Here is a 21,455-nt window from a genome sequence, read left to right as displayed (position 1 = left end):
CATGCAAACTAGAATAAACACAATAGGCTTCATTGACAATAGGACAACTGTAAGTATGAAAAGCCAAATCAAGAATTTCAGAATTGCAATTTCTTTAAGTAAAACAGAACAGATGTGAGTCAGGAAAATGTACCCAGTAACATTGTTCTCAAGACGACATTTGGGCCAACAGTCACATAGACACTTGATTACATTTCATGCTAAGCCATGAAGTTTTGGCATTTTATTTATGAAAGACTAGACTTTCTTGAAGCAATTTTGTATGGAAAAAAATGTTTAGTAACTTAATTGGCACTCACATGTGAGTGTTATGATTTTAATTATAAAGGTATTATTTAGGAAACTGTATTTACTTGTACTTAAAGTCATGATAGTGCATTACTTTTCCCTATGCTGGGAGGTATAAGCTTATCACGGAGTAGAGAAAATTAAAGCTGTATTTTCCCCTCGACTCAACACTAAGAAAGCTTCTAGCTATAACCCACAAATCCCAGTGGTCTTCAGTAAGGTGAAGTGAGCTTATTCCAAAGATGAGAGCTTCATCCTTTGAGCAGAAACCTGGGGAGGTGCTCTGGCCTGCAGGTGGGAGGTAGCTGAGAAACTCCTGAGGACTCCTTGAGTTCTGTGACTCTGCTTAGTATCTGCAACCGCAGGAAGTCATTTAGCAATCACAGTGAAGCACAGATTTTTAATTGACTGCCACTTTCTCTTGATACTAGTTAGCAGAGAAATGATCTTGATGAGTTGAAATGAACTTGAGTTTTTGGTAGCTAAGTGAAATAAACCAAGAATGCCAAGAAGGAACTCTCCTACCTCGAGTAACATTAAGCCATCTTAATGTCAATTTGTACTCAAGGGAGAAAATAATGAGGGCAGTTGAGTGGAAGGCAGTGATCTACGCAACACAGGTTACTCATTCATCTTTACAGTCCCACATGAAGTGGCTTCCGAAGTTGGCCATGTGGATATCTACACCAATCTAAAACTAACTAGTCAGAAGGGCTGGTCAAATAACTCAGCAGATTAAAGCTGCCTGCAAACAGGCACAGGGGCCAGGGGTTCGATGCCCGGGCCTGCCATGCCGGCCCCACCCCAGGGGCATGCTGAGAAGGCAACTGAGACTGGCATGGTGGCAAGCACCTGTAATCCCAGCTCTTGGGAGACTGTGAACAGGCAGATCACTATGAGTCTGATCTAGTAGTGAGACCCTGAACACCCTGTAGACCCTTCCCTAAAATACAACAATAAAAAATAAAAATAAAACTATCTAGTCAGACTGGCTTTTGTATTATAACTGTGCAGCTTAACCTAGACAAACCTGGAGCAGGTAATTAGGAGAAGACGGTCAATAGCACAGGATGGAATACTCCCAGTCAGAATGCTGTCTTCTCTGATCTATCGAAGCCCTTAGCAGCCTGGCCTTGACATCTTCTTCCATATAACAGTTGCTATTCACTTAGAGAGAAGCATGAAAAAGCAAAGCTCTCCTCAAAAGGCCATGCAACCAAAATTATTTGGATTTTGTTTGTTTGCTTCTTTGTTTTCTAGGGCTAGGGAGATCACTCAGCAGCATAAATGCCTGTCAGGCAAGCGCGAGGTCCTGAGTTAGTTTCAAAACCTATTTTACAAGTGCATAAATACTTTAACTTTTAATTATTTGGTATATGAGGCACTTTTCAACTCAGAGATAGTATAGTGGAAAAATATGGAAATTGTCAGACATAAAAAGTTATTATAAATACGTGAAGATTAAAATGTATCAGAAACTAATTCTGTGTTCACTGTAGTGAAAATAAGCATAATCAGAGAGATGCCAGTTGGGTTTTTTGTTACATTATAGGTTTTTTTGGTCACACTTTTGTATTAGAAAATGCAAGTAAGAAGGCATTTATGGGCCGGCCAATAGCTCAGTGAATTAAAGCACCTGCTTAGGCAGACGCAGGGGCTGGGGATCAATAACCCCCGCCCTACCCCCTGCGTGTCATGCCAGCCCCACTTCCAGGGCTCCATGAGAGGGCAACTGAGACTGGGCATGGTGATGCATACCTGTACTCCCAGCACTTGGGAGGCTGAAAACAGGAGGATCACTACCAGTCCGATCTGTGTTGGAAGACCATGTAGATCCTGTACTAAATATTTTTTTAAAGTTAAAAAAAGAAGGTATTCACGTAGTTCTTTCTTTTTATATACAATTCCCATCTAGCTTTTTCCAAAATGAGCATTTCCAATTTATGCAAGCCTGTGGGAATGCTAGATTAAAAGAAAATTTTCAGAATTTTCCTCCTGATGCAGTTTTTCAAAATCCCAAACCAAAACTAGGCAGGTTTAGAACAAGCCCAGCCAGGTTAGGAGTACTGATGAGGGCCACCAGAGTCAACATCAATCATGACACTGCGCAGAATGGTTTATCTTTCTAAACTGGGAATTTATCCACAATTTTCAGGCCACGGACTCACTTCTGACTTAATTCCATACTTTGTCACTGAAAGAGATGCCAGAATAAAGGTATCAGGATAGAAATAGGAAAGTTCATCTTTACAGTTTTCAAGTGTCAAAACTGTGGAGCCAAGGGCCGGCCAGATAGCTCAGCGGATGAAAGTGCCTGCTCAGGCAGACAGGGCCTGGGGATCAAGACCCCCGCCCCACCCCTACCCCCTGCATGCCCTCAGGGCGCACTGAGAGGGCTATTGAGACTGGGCATAGTGGTCTGCACCTGTAATCCCAGCACTTGGGAGGCTGAAAACAGGAGAATCACTACCAGTCCAATCTGTGTAGTGAGACCCTGCAGACCCTGTACTAAATACATAGAAAGAATAATAATTTTAAAAAACTGTGGAGCCAAACTAGAAGCACCGAAGGTATAGAGGAAAAAGGAAAGAATGCCTTTTTATTGTGTTTAAACAAAATCATGGGGCCGAAGAGGTGGCTTAGTGGAATAAGCACTTCCCTGGCAAGGGCAAGGGCCTGAGTTCAATCATCGATTAAAAGAAAGAAAGAAAGAAAGAAAGAAAGAAAGAAAGAAAGAAAGAAAGAAAGAAAGAAAGAAAGAAAGAAAGAAAGAAAGAAATCAAGGCCCTGAAATCCGTTTCTAAGAAAGGAAGAGTGGAATGTTTGGCTAGTATTCATGAGGGCCTGGGTTAGATTCCCCAGCACCAAAAAGAATAAAACAAAGAAAAACAACTAGACAGAATAATATTCTATGTTCCTTAAGTATGTCTAAGTACAAAAACATCTCAAAAGTAGTTTTGAAACTCAAATCAATAAAAGGAATTGATTACATTTTTAATTTCACTATCTTAAAACAAAATGACATAAATTGCATACTGCATTAATTTTCCATTTTAAACACAGATTTTATAATTTGTACAGAATATTTTTAAGAAATGTAAGTTTTAAAGTGACAATGATCTCTCTGTTTAAAAAGGTGAGAAAACCTCGCATTTTGCTTTCTTCTTGCCCAAATGCTTATTAGAATCATCAAAATTGGAAAGCCCACACAAGCCTGCCAACTTCCGCAATGGCAGGGGGTTCAGAAATGGAGAATGGGGAACACTTGAATCAATAAAGTCCTTTGAATGTGAAGTGGGAGCAGCCAAGCCTTTGGGGGGACAATGACTCATTCCTAGACTGTTCTCGGAGCAGTAAAGGGAGTTGGAGCTGCCCCGCACTCTTCCTGTGGGGTGAATCCCCAGGCCAGTGTGCCCGGCAGCTGTGGACTACAATGCTACTTACGGAAGGAGGCTACCCAGCAACAGCATGAAGTTGCCAGCTACACACCAGAGGGAATAGACCACTGCCAGATTTCAAACTACATATAAGGAATGCAATAAAAACACATATCAAATTTCCCTAGACAGTTTTGAACATCTATTGGTAGGAAATAATAAAAATACAAATGCAAACCATGAAAAGATAAGTATTATGAGTCATCAACAAGCTCTGATATTCTCATAATAAGCACTCCATAAGGTAAGTACACTAACAAACAAACTACTGTGAGGGGAGAAATTAAATTAAAAGGGTGATTAGTATAAAGAGTAAAAAAAATTCGCCCACACTAAAGCAAATTTCAAGTAGGATCCTCTACACAACCACTCAGAAAGGAAAAAAATTAGATTGAATTCAGATTTATTTTTATTTTTATTTTATTTGTTTATTTTTATTTTTAGAGAAGGGTCTACAGGGTGTTCAGGGTCTCACTACTAGATCGGACTCATAGTGATCCGTCTTTTTACAGCCTCCCAAGAGCTGGGATTACAGGTGTGTGTCACCACACCCCGTCTCAATTGCCATCTCAGTGCACCCTGGGGGCAGGGCCGGCACAGCAGGCCCGGGGATCAAACCCAGGCACTTTAATCCGCTGAGCAGATTTCTCCATTATAGAACTAAAAATAGAAAAGAAATCAAAAGTATTGACAAAGTCTCTAGATAAATGCGATTCAGATGCATGAATTCATTAACCAACAAAACAAATGAGCAAGAAAAATACATTTTCAAACATACAGTTTGAAAACAAGCTATCTCCTTACTGATCGCACTAGAAGTCTAACTTTACTCTTCAGCAAATCCAGAAATCAATCAAAATAATAAGCATTAAAGTAGGAACAATATGATCAAAAAATTACAAAGGAAATAAAAATGAAATATCACATCTACATAACTACTCATTGTTTATGGCATGGTTATGAAATTTCTTTCCTTCAACATTTAGCAAATTTTATTAATTTCTCATTAAGTGAAATGTACTGTTGTACTCTGCAAATACAATGACTGGCAAGATGGACATGGACCATGTCCTCATCAAATTTTAATGGCAGAAGTAATTTCAAAAAGTGACATGAATTTCAGGGGAAAAAATAACAATTTGAATCTAAATCTAAGTATGATGTCCCATTCCACTATGGCCATAAAAGCCTCTATAAGACCAACTTCCACTCAAATAACAGTTATAAATTCTGGGAACAATTTTTTTAATATATCACATAAAGACACTGGAGAACAACTGAAATCAGGCAAATTATTGAAGAGATTCCATGCTGAGAAGTTTCCCCTTTCACATATAGCTTGATAGCACACCAGACATTTCATGCCATGAAAGTAGACAGAACTTAGAAAAGGAATCTGTAGGTTCTTCTATCCTGAAAAACCAGAGGATAACTCTCCTGAAAATAAGTAAGCAAAAAAAGGAAAAGCCCAAATGTTGTACATAAAATCTTATAAATCTCTGACTAATTCTCCAATTATACATCCATGGAGCAAGCATTATAAAACCTAGATAACAATAACAAAATTTAATTGAAATTTGAACTTCTACCCAAGATAGACTTGCAACTCTGGTTAATTTCCTTTTAAAAACATGAATACTCTTCAAGACTGGGCATGGTGGCACCCGCCTTAATCTCGTCACTTGGGAGGCTGTACACAGGCAGATCACTATGAGTCCAATCTAGTAGTGAGACCCTGAACACCCTGTAGACCCTTCCCTAAAATACAAAAAAAAAAGAATACTCTTTAGAGAATTATAACAGACTACAGCATCTCTGTGTTATAACATTTTTAATGTCTAAGCTACAATTCAACAATACATAGCAAAAGGAAAATGCAAGCCACTCAAAAAGCAATAGGACCAAGTAAGACCAACCCTAAACAGAGGTGCTGGAATTACCAACAAGAAATTTTAAAAATCTACTATACTTTACTGCAATATAATCAATTTAGTTGAGAGTATAAATTAAGGAGTAAATTTCTATACTGAGAATTTGCCATAATTGAAAATAGAAGTAAAAATAGAAAAGTGAAATAAAAGTGAAAGAGGCCAGACCTAAAAGCCTACAAATTGTAAGATTCTATTTATTTGAAATACTCAGATTATCTGAATCCTTCGAGACAGAATGGTTGCCCAGAGCTTCAGGCAATAGGCGATGGGGAAGGACTGCTTAATGGGCAGAAGATGTGCTCTCAGTTTGATGGAAATGCTCTGGGCAAATAGCAGCAGTTACACCACGCTATGAATGTACTAAATGCACTGAAGGTAGAACGACTACATTATTTTAGAATGATTAAATTAGTGAATTTTATGTTGCATAAATTTTACAACAGTAAAAAATAAATTCATCAGAGGGGCTGGGGAGATAGCTCAGTAGAATAACTGTCTGCCCAGCAAACCCAAGGTCCTGAGTTCAATCCCCAGCAAAAAAAAAAAAAAAAAAAAAAAAAAAAAAAAAAAAAAAAAAAAGCATCAGATTAGGGTTTTACTCTACCCTTGTATAGCAAATAAAAGAGAAAATAAAATTTTACTTATAGCAGGAACAAAAGCTTAAAAATCTTGGAATACAATTAATGAAAATTGTTATAATACAAAGAAAATTATATCATTTACATTCAGTATCTATGAAAGATAGGCAAATAGGAAAAGGTAGAGGGTCCACGTGGAACCAAGTGCACAGAAATTTTCATATGCATTCAAAATAGAATTTAAAATAGTTTCAGGAAGGCATTCAATGATGATTAAATATAAAATTCAGATTATTAACTTGCAAATCAAACCAAGAGAAGCCACAAATGTATTAAAATCATTAAATACAAAAAGGGAAAGGGTAAAGGTGTCAGAACGGAAAAAGAGATAAATATTAATAGGTCATTTTCTCCTTAAAATAAAAACAAAACATTTAAACACAAAACAGAAGACAGCAGCACAAAAGGAATTATTGATTTCCTATTTATAAATTAAAGCACTAAATCAAAATAAAAGCAATGAACCTTGGAAAACAATTGCTTTTACCATGATTTTATAATTATTTTAATGTACCAGAATTCTCTGTTCTTTGCCATCCAAGGAGCTCTTGAAAATTATTTAGAAATATGCAAACATCCACACATTCACAAATTTTAAAAGGAGGTCATGCCTGAGAAATGTAGCAAAAACTGTCCATTATTCAAAGGCTTAAAGTAATATATTTGCTCTCTTAGGTAAGAATGCTAATAGTGGTTATCTGTGGATAATGGGTAATGGAATTAGGAAGATCTGTTTTTAATTTAATTTGTAGTCTTTTTAACAATGCAATTTTATAACTAAAGAAAACACTGTCTCCTTTTAAGTACTTTAGGGGAAACAGGATACACATGAAGTATGATATTCCTCCCTAAGGAAAAGATGTTTGTGGAAATGAAAGAGGTCTCACCTCAACGCTGAGTCCTGAAACAAGAAAATTCCTCTTTCCACCTTATCTGGCCAGCTTTCTGTAATCTTCTCTGTTTTGTGCCTCCTCTCACATCACTCTCTTCTACAATCTGCCCGCCAACCATTCCTGTGATTTTTATCCTCTCTTCTGTTCTCAGGCCCACAACTATGCACTCCTATCCTTGAAGCAAGATAAAGAAATACGTAACAACAACAATCCCCCTTGCTGCTGATTCTGCTGCTACAGTGATGTCAGTGTTTTCTCGTGTACCTTTGGCTTCTCCTGAGCCCCTACACAACCACTGAACAACTAAACCATTGACCTGTTCCCCAGGGCCAAGAAAACAGACACTGTTATATCCATCCATCCTAAAAATGAAAGAGGAATAAAAGAGGGATGCACACAGAGGTTGGACATGCAAGTGCAAAGGCCATGGGTTCCTGGAAGGGGCTAGAAAGCATCAAACTTAGAATTTGTCTTAGAAATATATCTGAGGTCATGCCTCTGCCTCTGTTCTTTGTCCTAGTTGGGGAGAAAGCCAGCCTTTTCCTTAATAAGCCCAAGTAGAGACTAGATCATGGGTAAGTTAATGAATGAGTAAATAAAAGCATAAATGTTTTCATTGTCATCATTTCTCTTATTAAAGTTGAACACAATTTAATTTTGTCTCTATTTAGTCCTAAGACTTTCTTAACCTAGACTCTTAAGTTAGTGTCTTTGGCAATGCTTTGTTTCAGCAGCAATTTGTCTTCTAGAACCTGAGTCATTTTTATTTATCAGAAGGTAATGCAAAATCCCAACATAATTGTTAGATATTTATTGTCTGACTTATTTTTTCTACTAAAGTTTTTTTTAATTAATTAATTATTTATTTAATACAGTGTCTCACTACACAGCTCCAACTTATAATGATCCTCCTGTCCCAGCCTCCTCAGGGTTTCAGTGGCGGGCACAGTGTGCCCAGAACAGCACGCAGTACCAGGCATCCCTGCACTTGCCAGGCAAGTGCTTAGACTGCCAAGCCATATCCCCAGCCATAGTCAAGTTTTATTACTTTAAAAATCTTCTAGCTTTAATATTAATTGATTATAATCTGCTGTATACTAACCTTGTTAATGGCCAACCCAAAAGCTGAAGAGTTTTTCTCATTTGCATACTTTCCTATCTCTAACGTTTGTATACAATATTATCTTCTTTCTCCTTATTGTTGTAATATACATTACTTGATTTTTGGACCATATTTACATCAAGTAAATTTTCTCTTCACATAATATCCTGTAGATATTTCTCTTTTATAAATTGTCAAAAAGTAATCTCATCTACAAGTTACAGAATTTGTGTCATTTTGTTACAACAGAAAATGCTACAAAATATTTCTATTTCAATATCCTATACGTGTCTTTTTATTTTCTGCAGTACTATTGTTTAAGGCCATAAATATTATAATGGTTTATGTCTAGATGTCCCCCAAAGCCTTGCGCAGTCTTAGTTGGGGTGTTTTCAGAGTTGGCTGAATCTAGAGCACATAAATAATTCATGGTGTAATGTTGGGATACAAGGTGCTGGAATTACTAAGAGTGGATGAGGGCTGGATCAGTCCACTGATTGGACCAGCAGCGCCCTAATCCCAGTAGCCTGGCACAACATAAGGAATAGAAAGAGGCTTGGTGCTTCCCTTCCCTGCCTGTGGGCACCATGATACTGTTCTCCACAGTATCCTTCGCCGTGCGCTACTCTGTTGGACTTTGGACTGAAGCTACTACAAGCTGGGAGCTAAATAAACCTTTCCCCTTTTAACTCTGGGTGTCAGGTATTTTGTCTCAGCAACAAGAAAAGTAAATAAGACAAGTATTTTGAACACATAAACCATAGAGATTGTTATTTAACACCTAGAACAGTGTCAGTTGCACAAGAGGTGCCCAGTAAGTATTTGTCAAGTCAATTAACAAATAATTACCTATCGATAACTGGAAGTAGAAGCATACTTCTGCCATGATTCTCATTAACGTACTAATGAAATTTTTTTCATTCTTTTGTATTTTAGGGAAGTGTCTACGGGACTTTCAGGGTCTCACTACTAGATTGGACTTGTAGTGATCCGCCTGTTTACAGCCTCCCAAGAGCTGGAATTACAGGTGCATGCCACCACACCCTGTCTCTATTGCCATCTCAGTGCGCCCGAGTGGTGCGGCCAGCATGGCAGGCCCCGGAATCGAACTCCCGGCCCCTGACTAATGAAATTTAAAGTGCCTTTGATCATTTCCTTGACAATATTATTTATGCCAATTATTCATGACAGATTTTTACTTAATAGTAACAATAATAATAAAATAACTGAAGCATATGGTACTTAATACATATACCAGATATTCTTTGTATATATTAATATTTTGGTCCTCATAATAAGCTTATAAGAATTGATCAAAAAATAGTGTATATTTTAACTTTTAAAATTTGGTGCAGTAAAAAAATCACATTGCTATTAGCACCCTCAAAAAATTTCCACTTGTTTTGAATACATTCATCCCACATGTTTTTGTCACTTTCTCAACCCACAAAGAATGGCTATCATAAAGAAATCACCCAACAACAAATTGGAGAGGCTGTGGGGAAAAAGGAACCCTTCTCCACTGCTGGTGGGAGTGTAGACTGGTGCAATCATTATGGAAATCAGTGTGGAGACTCCTTAGAAAAGTTGGACTGGAAATCCCATTTAAATCACCTATTCCTCTACTGGGAATTTTCCCAGAGGATCTGAAAACATCATATCATAGGGATATATATGTGCCTATATTTATAGCAGCACAATTTGTGATAGCCAAATCTTGGAAACAACCAAGATGCCCATCACCTGAGGAATGGTTGAGAAAGATGTGGTATTTTTACACAATGGAGTATTACTCAGCTATAAAGAATGATAAACTTAAAGCCTTTATATTGAAGTGGATGCCACTTGAACATATACTCATAAGTGAAATAAACCAGACACACATGTGTAAATATCGTATAGTTTCCCTAGTATAAGAACTCCAAAGAAGAAATACAAATAGAAAGGTATAATACAAGTAAAAGGAAAGCAGGACCTTGAGGACTAACTAATCAAGAGAGGGAAAGGAGAAGAGCTAGGAAACATGACAATGTCAAGCCATACAGTTATATGTAGAAGATGGGCAAGGCAATGATCCTGAGAATCTCCAGAAGATTTTTGAATCTAGCAGTTAATTGGAAAGATTCTCACCCTGACTAACTATATATAGTGATACCTGTGAACTAAGCTACTGCACTGCAGATGGTAATCTTGTCACTTTCTGAAGCCATACGTAAATCCTCTTTTGTGTCTTTTTATGTCTATCTCAATGTCCTGAATCAATTAAAAAGGCTTATGGCAATTTCTGTCAGATAAAAAAAAATTATGATCCGTTCTCCTAGACCTTATTTACCAGATGGCCACATACAACTTCTAGTTTTCAATCAAAATCAAATCTACCATGAAAGGTAAACACTATGAATCAATCTAGGATGTAGAGGAAGCCATGACAGCACAAGTAAGACCCTCCCAATAGAGGACCCCAGAACTGCTTCGGAAAGTGGGAAGAGTGATGGGAGGTAATCAGAGCAATGGAGACTACTTAGCAAGAGATTGATATTAATGTGTCTTCATGGGAATAATATTTTTAAAGTAAATATACACTGTATCTTTTAATACTCCTTGTATAAAAAAGGTATCATTATTGTACCTATTTTACATCTGAGGAAATACAAGCACAGAGTAATTCAGTAATTCACCACAACACAAAAGAAATGGCCTGAACCCAGACTTTAGACCACTATGCTATATAATCTCTCCAAGAGTCAATGTCTAACATCTTTTCTTCACTTCATTTACAGAGGGCTTGAGAAATCGGCTTTCTCTTTTATTATCTCAGACTGCTTGAATTCCAAGGATGACAGTGCCTAATAACTTCATCAGCTTTTGCTAATTCAACCCAACTTCACTTATTTATTTATGACTATTTTGTAAGCTCTTAGAATTACAATTACTCATTACCAGAATATTTCAACTAGCACAACAGGCAGGACAACACCTTTACTTCTAATGAGATTTAAAACAAAATCAGCTATAACTAGAAATTTCAAGGTGGAATATTCAGAAAGTTTTCTGAAGCTATAAATTTCATCCCTTTTTTTCCACTGCAACCATCCCTCTTAAGGTTCAGCAGAACTGAACACAAACACTTGCTCTTCATTAAGGCACACAGCAATAACAACAACAGATTGAACATTTTTGGATTTTGCCATGCATTCACTATGTGCCAATCACTTTGTTATGAGACTTAAGAGAAATCAATCCTTTAATCTGACAATGCATGAGTACTATTAGATAATCAGATTACAGACAGTAACTCCAACATCGTAGCTAAGAGGTGGTGGTAAGTCTGAGATTCATGTTCCCAGTCTGTTCTCAAAGGAAGAGCACTGTTCTCAGGGGAAGGCTTGATTTGAGACAAAGCACCAAACCTAAAATAATTGCCTTTCTATGATCCAATTAGCTCTGTCTCCTTTTCCTTCTCCCTCCCGACTGACATTCCACAGCCTGAATTCTTTTTGAGGATTCAATAGCTGAGGAGTGCTGAGGGGACTCACAGCTTTGTCTGTGTAAACCACAACTGTACCCACTTCTCTGAGTGTTAACACCTTTACACCCGGGACGGGGTACAGACAATGACGTTGCACATGCTTTGCAAAGCATATTTACAAAGATTAAAAAAATTTTCCTATTAGATAAAGTCCTCTCTGAATATCAGTAATTAACACTGATACACCAGGTAGAAATGGTGTGGCTGAAAAGCCTTCCAAAGTTACAAAGTCATCCTTACACAATGGAAAGCATTTTATGCATCTCATACAAGAATTGGTTTAAAAAAAATAAAGTCAATGCTGCCAACTCAGAGATTGGGGTGCATCAACATCTTGAATTGATTCTCAAATGTGTTAGGGTTTAACGAAAAGTCTCAAACACATTAAACCAGAAGATTTTCATATCCACGAGGGCACAAATTTAAACCACATGTTTTTCAGTCATTTACACGTAAATCATTCAAGTAATATTGTGCAAGTGCCTTCTCCATGTCTGTGACATCTTTGGGCATTTTTATAAGTCTTTCTCCTTAAAAACAGGAAGCTATGTTTTGCCAAGAGTAAATGATCTTAAAATAACAAACTATTTCAGACCACCATGCTCATTTCAAGAAATAGAGTTTTGTGTAATTCCTCAGCCTTTGCAGTGTCTTTTTTTAATTGATTTTGCTGTGGGCCAGTTCTACACCATACATTTCCAGGAAAGTGAAACAGATTGCTCAAATGAGCTTAATTCCTTAATGTGCCACATCAACAATTCTCACAATCATTCTCTAAACCTATGTGTTTATGTTTTATATTCAAATGAGACATTAACAATGGATATTAGCAAGTTTATATGCAAATAAGATAGAACAAATTAACAACTGCCACATCCTTGTCCTATGGCAGATGCTGCAGGAGATGGGTTTTAAGACAGAGCTGTGCCTTCAGGGAGCTTTTGGGAGAGCAGGAGGTGGTTAGGGCAGCAGGACTGTCAAAAGCAGAACTCCTCAGCAGACGTGTAGTAAGCTCTAAAGCCTGTTGGCCCTTCAGAAATGTCACAGTTGAGGCAAGAGGCAAGTGTTCTGCATCACCACATTAACCTATCCCTGTATACAGAAGAGCCTCTGAGATAGACATATGTGGTTCACACCCACCTAAAGGAGCACCACAGCGGGGAGCTACAGGGTCCACTCAAAAGACTCTTCAGATCTTTATGAGAATTAATCATTTGTTAATATAAAGCTTATTTAATCTTTTAGTCTTATTGACAATGAGTTGAGGTATAGATAATATTCATTCCATCTGCTAGGAAAGACATGACATTAGCAAGCTCATTTTTTTTTAGACAAATGTCAACATTAAGGCCAGAGATCTCATTTTATGACACTGAACATGCAACATCTGGAAGAATTTGTTCAAAGTAATTTTCTACTCTTGTCCCCTGACATAATTCCCTCAAACATAGAGCACCAACGAAATATAAAGATATTATGAAAACAAATGTAACTGCGGAGAAACAGTCAGTGCTAAAAGCCGTGGGCCCAAGTTAATCTAAATTTCTATTTCCTAATGTTTATTTTTCCTCAATATTTTCCATTCAATAATTGGTTCACTAGTTTATTCACTGAGTACTAATTGATAATCCCATATCTTTAGAGACTAAAACACAAATGACACGGGATCTTGCCTCTAAGGACCACTGAAACTAACAGAGGAAATGACATGGAAACAGTGTTGCAATATTCCAAATAAAGAACTATCTAGTTTATCTGTGAAATTTTAGATGCTGAAAAAAAGGTTATTTTTTAATCTCAGACTCATACTTGGAAGTGTCAAGGATTCACCCTAAGGAACATTTAAATAAAGACTCCCCTCTTGGAGACTTCCAATCCTAGTCACAAATTACAAGTATTGCAATTATTACAAAGGGTCTACCAACCAGTCCTGATTATACCTGCCAGTAAAACCGGAGCAAGTGTAGTTGCTGAATGAGCCATTCTCTACAGGAAATTCATTTAGCAAATACTTACAGATACCAAGTGTGTGCCTAGGGCTGGGCTAGGACCTAGGAATGCAGCTATCAACAAAGACTCCTCCCTCAAGGAACTTACATGCAAAAGGCAAAAGCCAGATGAGATAGGTAGACCAAGAAGTGTGTACCATGCTACCAGATGTCACCAAGTAGTATGAGGTAAAGACAGCAGAGGAAGAGACGACAGAACATAGGCAAGAAGATGGTGTTTGAGCAACCAGAAAAGACAGGAATGTCAGGAGGAGAGTGTTCCTGGCAAGAGCACACCAGGGCTGAGGCTGGTGTGGGCTCCCAAATCTCTACAACTCCTCTGCCAGTCTTGTCATTGACACCCCTCCAGACCTACCCAACTAGGAAGCAGTGCCCTGAGTGCCCACAATCCCAGCTACACCATCCCTTCAGTGTGCCTTCTCCTCTGGTATGAACTGCAGCTTGAATGTATCTGCAATGTTTAAGGACTCCTTCCTTGATGCAGAACCCAGATGACATTAGGTCCTGTATCCTGGCAACTTCCCTGCTGTCTCTGCCATCTGATCAAGGGACACTCTACTTCACAACGGAAGCCAGACAAAACAATGCACACAACATTGCCAGTAACAGCAGCAGCAATCCAATAAACCGAAAAGACGTCCTTTCCCAGAGCTGATATGAAACTATAGAAGAGTCATTGCCCTCAATTACACAATGCAGCATAGTAAAATCGCTCGTAGTTGGTGGTATCAGATCCCCTAGGGAATTAATGTTTTAAATTTGGAAAATATTTAACAATTTCATATATGTATGTATTATGCAAATGTATTCTCTTAATTGATAGATATACACTATATACTTCTATATGTGCATGTACACTCTATGTGCACATTCATACATATTTATGTATGTGTACATTTACATGTTTTCCATATTTTCTTTTCATGTAAAACACACAGACACCTATTCCCCATCCTTTTGCTGTTGAGGTAATGCACAAACACACTCATATACCTAAGATGAGAGTCACCTTTAGGGAATATGAACTTCACTTCGTAATCAGTATGCTCTGTGATGTCCTGTGACTCCATCTTTTGACATTAGCTGTCTAGGACCTAGTCATCATGACTAGCCAGTAACGTTAGCAATTTCAGTCAAAGTTCAATTAACTGTTCAGTTCTTTGATCCAAACATGATAATCACCCTAGTGACCAAATGTTTAACTACACTGACCAAAAATATTAGCATAAGTGTAAATACCTTAGAAAATTCAAGCTTCAACTGTATAGCTACGAGAGAGCAAACATATTTCTTGGGTAAACTCCATGACATCAGGAATAATTTTGTTCTCCATATACTTTATACTTTTCCCCCATTCATAATGATCTTGCATCCCTGAGGACAGCAAAACGAACATCCTGCATTCTAGTAAAAGTCAGCTGCTTTAATAGTTCATAAATCTATAATTGCTGACTTAAGCAGATTAAAAATTATCATTTGGTTTCAGTGTTTGTTTAACTCTTACCTACAACACTGAGAACCCATATTCTGGTCAATCATTTCCAATCTCTTCACATTCATACTACTTGTGTTACAGTCAACCAGTCAACAAGTATTTATTGCTCTGCCAAATTGGCAAACTACACATAACAGGAATAATAAATTCCTTCTAAAGCCGTGTTTTCTAGAAAGGCATCATTAAAAAGAGTCTTTGCCTGAGTAAAGGCAGAAACACAAAATATTTCTTGAAAGCTCTGGTCAGTATTTCCAAAGGCAGAAACACAAAATATTTCTTGAAAGTTCTGGTCAGTATTTCCTCCAGTCACACACACAACAGAGACTTCAAAAGGATGCCTTCAAGACTATTTCCTTAGAAGAAGCAGTCTACCTTGGAAGAAGTCAGATAATTTTATAATTGCTGTTTGACTCTCAAAGACTTTTGTATTTATCTCTGTTCTAAATGGAACTGTAGGGCCAGCCAAATAGCTCAGCAGATTAAAGCACCTGCAAGCAGGCACAGGGGCTGGGGATTTGGATCTGCTGGTGGGCCCTGCCTCCAGGGCGTACTGAGACAGCAATTGAGACTGGGCGTGGTGGCACAGGCCAGTAATCCCAGCTCTTGGGAGGCTGTAAACAGGCAGATCACTATGAGTCTGATCTAGTAGAGACCCTGAATACCCTGTAGACCCTTCCCTAAAATAAAAAGAAAAATGGAAGCTAAATGCCTCTCCTAGTCTCCTAAAGTTTTCTGTATGGATTATATTCAAATCAATTTATATAATTTAGTTATGTTTATAATTGTGCAACCCAGATATTGAATAAATTTTAAAGCCCTTACTGTTAGAATTTTAAGGAAATATAATGTTCGTGCTATATTTCTAAATCTCACTTTCTGGGGGAAGTAAAGCACATTTCCCCTTTTTTTGGAAAATAAAACATAACACACTCTTTAAAGTCACAGAGGGAGTTTAGGGCAGTGAAGGAATTCATTATTATTGCTATGCTACATGACACCATAATGATGGCTATGCGTCATGATACCTTTGTCTAAAACCATTGAATGGACAACAAAAGATAAATTTAATATGAAGAGACTTTGGGGATTGAACTCAGAACCCTGCACTTGCTGGGCAGACACTTATGCCACTGAGCTATCTTCCTAGCCCTAAACAGACTTTAGTTAGTAACAATGGATTAGCATTGTCTCATCAATTGTATCAAACATGCCCTACCAATCCCTGATGTTAATATGAAGGGTGATGCATGTAGGGTTACACGTGAGCTATGTTCCTCCCTCATTTCTCTATAAGCATAAACGTACTCATAAAAGTTTAGAAATCTAACACAGAATCTAAACAAAACTCACTTACTTTGCATTGGTTAAAACTCAACCTGCAATAGGTGCCGATTCCCTATGATGAATGTGATCAATATTGTACCAATAAACTTAAATTTTAGAAAAACTCAACCTGCAAAATATTAAACATTGTTACAAATTTATTTATTTTTGGCGGAACCAGAGATTGAACTCAGGCCCTTGCACTTGCCAGGGTAGTGCTTATGCCACTGAGCCATCTCCCTGGTCCCTAAAATATTGTTATAAATTTAAATAGCTCTAGAAATTATGCCATTATCGATAAGGTTTTGATGCCTGTGTCCTGGTAAACAAGGACATCATCTGCACCTTAATCATTCCCTAATTTTAGCATATAAACCGGCTTTTGTTTTGATAGAAAGCTTGAAAATGAAAGTGAACGCAGGTAGAACAGTACGTGCATATGTCCATCCACGGCACACATCCACACTTAAACTTATCAGTCGCAGACAGTAGGCAAGAGGGTGAAGCAGAGAGTTGACCTGGAAGCTGCCACCATTATATTATATCTTCCACAGAGTTACCGAAGGGAATCTAACAACTTGGTTTCAGAGGTACCTTATATATAAGACGCTTTTAAAACACAAGGTAGGTAGGAAAATGACACAGCCACTAATATCTATGCAAATCCTCCCAGACACATTCGAGAAAAAGGAGAAGTGTCAGTGGCAAGTGTTGTTCTGGTATTTTCAAGCCTGAGATTTCTACTAGGATTACATTTATACCTATCTACCAGGGAAGGAGCCAGAGAGATGGCTCAGCAGAGTAAGCGCTTGCCTGGCAAGCTCAAGGGCCTGAGTTCAATCCCTGGTTCTGCCAAAAAAAAGAAGAAGAAGGAGGAGGAGGAGGAGGAGGAGGAGGAGGAGGAGGAAGAAGAAGAAACATTTATACCTTTCTGGTGACTTTAACTGAATCCCCAAGGAACTTAATGCTCAAACCACCAAAGTAACATATCTTCCAGCCAGAAATTGCCATGAAGTCCTAAATTCTCCACAAAGGGAACTAAGGACACAAAGGATGCTTTAAAACATTATGGAGTACTGTGATGCCCCTACTATGCTTCTAACACAAAAACAATTTTCACCCTTAAAAACATTTAGGAGCATTGATACAGGAGTTCCAAAAAGGAAACCAAAAACTCAGGAAAGAAACTTAGAGAACATGTAATTTCAAATATATATCGCAAGAGTCTGAATTTTTCCTTTCTTCCAGAGTCTATCAGTAGTCAATCACTCCTAGTTCTCATAGTCAAAAGCCAAAACTAAACAGAATTTTTGAGAGGCCTCAGAACAAATAAATGCAAAGCACATCATTACTGCTGTCTGGATTATTTTTCTCCCATTGAAAGCACTTGTTCATTAAAAGTTTCCTCGGTACTGGGACCTTTATTTTAAAAATTTGTTAACATGTTCAGCCACTACTTCTCTCCCTCTCTTCCCAATTCCCTTCACAATCACCAAGTTAATTTCAATTCACTTAGGCTTATTATTTTTTTTTATTGAGAAAACCTACTTTATTTCAAAGCCTGGCTAGGAAAAATAAAAATATTCCTCTCATCAAATTCTTTTGCCATGTGGTAAAAACTAAACTCCTAAAAAATGAAGATGTAGTCCCAAGTGCTAGAATGGCTCTCTCGTCTGCAATTCAAACAAGTATACCACAGGCACAGATCAAATCTTTGTAGTGATTCCACTTGAGATCTCCTAAACTATCAATAATCAGGCCCCTAAAGATTGCCTAGTCATTGATAGAGTCAGTCTCCTCTTGAGGGAGTCCTAGTAGGAAATTTAAATAATTGGACAGCTGAAACCTAAATTCAAACAGTGAAGTAGTAAAATGAATTTAAAAAATATTTGAAAAGTCCTTTGGTAAAATAAAATCAATTCTAATCTACCACCTGAGTCCTTGAAAATTTTATGTGTACCAATACCATTTGGATTATTTAGCAAAGCTGCACTGCCCGCAACTCTTGGACAATGGGTTTGTGAGGGGCTCAGGACAAGTGCCTTACTGCTAGGCGCCCTCGTGCTACCAAAAAAGACAGGACCACAGCCTTCGCCCATCCATGCCTCATGTCTACATTTGCCTCAGCCTCTCTTTTGTATGTATAACATACATCACCTCTGGATGTCAGCTCATTACTCTCAAGTTCCAGAGAAAAGGGATGAAAACAATCTTGGCTGTCACTTGTTCACTACAGAAGGACTTTTTTCTCTTCTATCACTCTCTCCATCATAAAGGAAAATTTGGGTATGAGTTAAAGTCCTATTATCTCTCATAAGTATGATTTTTGTCTTTTGTCTGGAAAATAGTACAAATTACCTGTCTTTGCTGCTAATTCTTTAAACTTAGATTTCATCTCCAAATTCATGTACAAATATATCACAGAGAACTGCCAGCTAAACTTTTAAAAAGAAAAAAATGAAGATTCTCTGGCCTTCCTGCCGATCAGACATCTCCCCGAGCAATTAGCACTGTTCTTGGCTTAGTGAATGAGTGATTTTTTTTTTTCACCTTAGCTTTCCCTCAACCTCATCTAAACTGTCCAACTATCTCTACTCACCACCATACTGTGCAACTTGAGACCACTCATTACATGTTTAGAAGAATCCACTAGCTACTATGCTTTCCCTGCAAATTGGAAATCTGTATCACTTTCTACCAAAACTTACTGCATTCTGATCCAATATATAATATAGCTGATCTTTTTTAGATTTTAAAAACTAATGACAAAAATATGTTATTTCTATTAAAAATGTTCTATGTTACTGTGAATGTGAACAGATAATCCTATGCTTAGAATTGTTTAGCAACATATTTCTTTCAATTCATGGCCTGCGGAAAAAAAAATAACTGTGTACATCACATGTAACTTAATTCAAAACCAGAACTGAGTGCTAAAATCAGTTTTGAGTAGGAAGAAATAAAATGCCAATATTTAAAAAACTGAAGTTCCAGACCCACAACTTTAAAAAGGACAATAGTCTTACATTGAATATGGATATACCTAGGAAAGCAGAAACTACGAAAATGTGAGGTGCTTACCAGAAATGGACTCCAGCAAATGCAGGAGACGCACATGATAGCCAGGAGCTGGATGACCATTTCGAAATGATGAGACCTGCCTTGTCTGTGATGCTGACTTTTAAATTTAACTCGTAAAAGTGTAATTCCTGTGATGGCATTGCAACAGAAGGAAACGCCAAGGGATAAGAGGCCCAGGAAAGAAAAAAGTAGAAGATAAAATCTATCTTCCCAATCTTCAATGTCTTCAGTGTTGTAGAAACACCAGGTCCTCGTGGCTTGAATTTTATACTCGCTATGCCCAAGAATGGGCAGCAAAGCTATAAAAATAGCAAACAGGCACACGCCACTCAGCATCATTTTCACATGTTTGGATGTAATTTTTGTGGAATGAAATATTGGCTGGGTGACCCCAATACACCGCTCAATGGCCATCACACTGCCTAGAAAAAGTGGGCACAACCCAGAGAACACCATGCTGATACCAAAAATACTGCAAAGGACGTTTGACTGGTCAAAGCGGATCCAGTCCTTATCAGAAGCATACACAAACACTGCGATAGCTCCATTGATGAGATGGCCAAAGAAGTCTGTGATGACCAGCCCACTAGCCAAAAGCAGAAAGGATGCTTTGGACTTCTGTCTAAACCTCTGGTATGCCTTCATGAGAATGGCAATGGCCAAGCTGTTGGATAGGATCCCCACTGTCATGAAGATGACTGAAAAAAATACCGAAAGCCGGTTTTCCGTCTGGCAGGTGGTGTTTGAAAGAAGCACAGTTGCTGGAGACTCTGGCTGCCTGGAATTGTTCATGGACATCGTTGTGGAGATCCCAGCCGGTCACTCAAGGCATCTCCCTGTCACAGCCGAGCAAGCTTGCAGTCCAGGGATCTGTAAGTAAACAGAGAGGAATTCTAAACACCTAATTTCTGCCCATCTGCTATTTAAGACTGAAGTGTCCGGCGTTCTAAGGTGGGATCCGATTTGTCCAGCCTATCACGGGCAAGGTTGCATCATCGCAAGAGCAGCACCATCTGCCTAGGGCTCACTCTTCTTTTCAAGCTAATAAGGTGCCAGAGTTGTGACCTCTTCTTGGTTGACCTGCTTCTCCAAACAGCCACCTCCTAAGTGTCCTTCTGACACTTCACCGACACCTTAAAAGCTCGTAAGGATTATAAAATCACTAAGATGATTAGCCCTAAATCCACTAGTTATTGAAAGCACAACAATCTATTTCACTAAACGCACTTTTAAAATTTCTTTTCTCTCTTCTCTGTTGGGCTTCGTCCCCAAACTGCAGATTCTTCCCCGGGTGGGCCACCTGCTGGTCCTCACGCAGATGTCGCTCTTCCCTAAACTTCGGAAGGAGGACCAGCAAACTCCTTGACGTTCAATTTATTCCTAAAACCTAAATGACACCGCACACCACTATCCCACGAAGGCAGAATGGGGCAAGGGCTCCGGGTCTCTCCACCACCTGTGTTTGTGATGGGGACCGAAGCGTCCGCGCTTACCCCAGGGACTTCCACCCACCCGCCCTTACGTTACACCCTCGGAGCTTGTAACGTGAATACGGAGTATTTATGTGCTATGCTTTCCCTGGGGAGCTGAGGTTTGAGTCACAGACCCAGGATACACACGACCGACCGCAGCCACCCCGCCCGGAGCTCCTCTGCTCGGCGGTTCCCACGAAGGTAGCTTCCCGGGAGGCTGGGAATTTCGGAGCAAGCCCTGCCGGCGACCTGCTCCG

At 38.5% G+C, this 21,455-nt stretch overlaps 1 protein-coding gene across 2 annotated transcripts in view; it reads right to left on the bottom strand.

Moving 5' to 3' along the window:
* The window catches only part of Ptgfr (prostaglandin F receptor), a 47,101-nt gene that overhangs the window by 25,069 nt on the left and 577 nt on the right, over positions 1-21,455 (bottom strand). For both annotated transcript variants that reach the window (XM_004643174.2, XM_023703280.1), the window contains exon 2: positions 19,727-20,596. In XM_004643174.2, the coding sequence (XP_004643231.1) occupies positions 19,727-20,524 (798 nt within the window). In that variant the 5' untranslated portion in view covers positions 20,525-20,596. The remainder of the gene's footprint in view (positions 1-19,726; positions 20,597-21,455) is intronic.

Source organism: Octodon degus, unplaced genomic scaffold, assembly GCF_000260255.1.
Source record: "Octodon degus isolate 3935 unplaced genomic scaffold, OctDeg1.0 scaffold00167, whole genome shotgun sequence".
Taxonomy (NCBI): Eukaryota; Metazoa; Chordata; class Mammalia; order Rodentia; family Octodontidae; genus Octodon; species Octodon degus.
The sequence above is the reverse complement of the archived record's forward strand: the minus strand, read 5'-3'. Positions and strand labels throughout refer to the sequence as shown.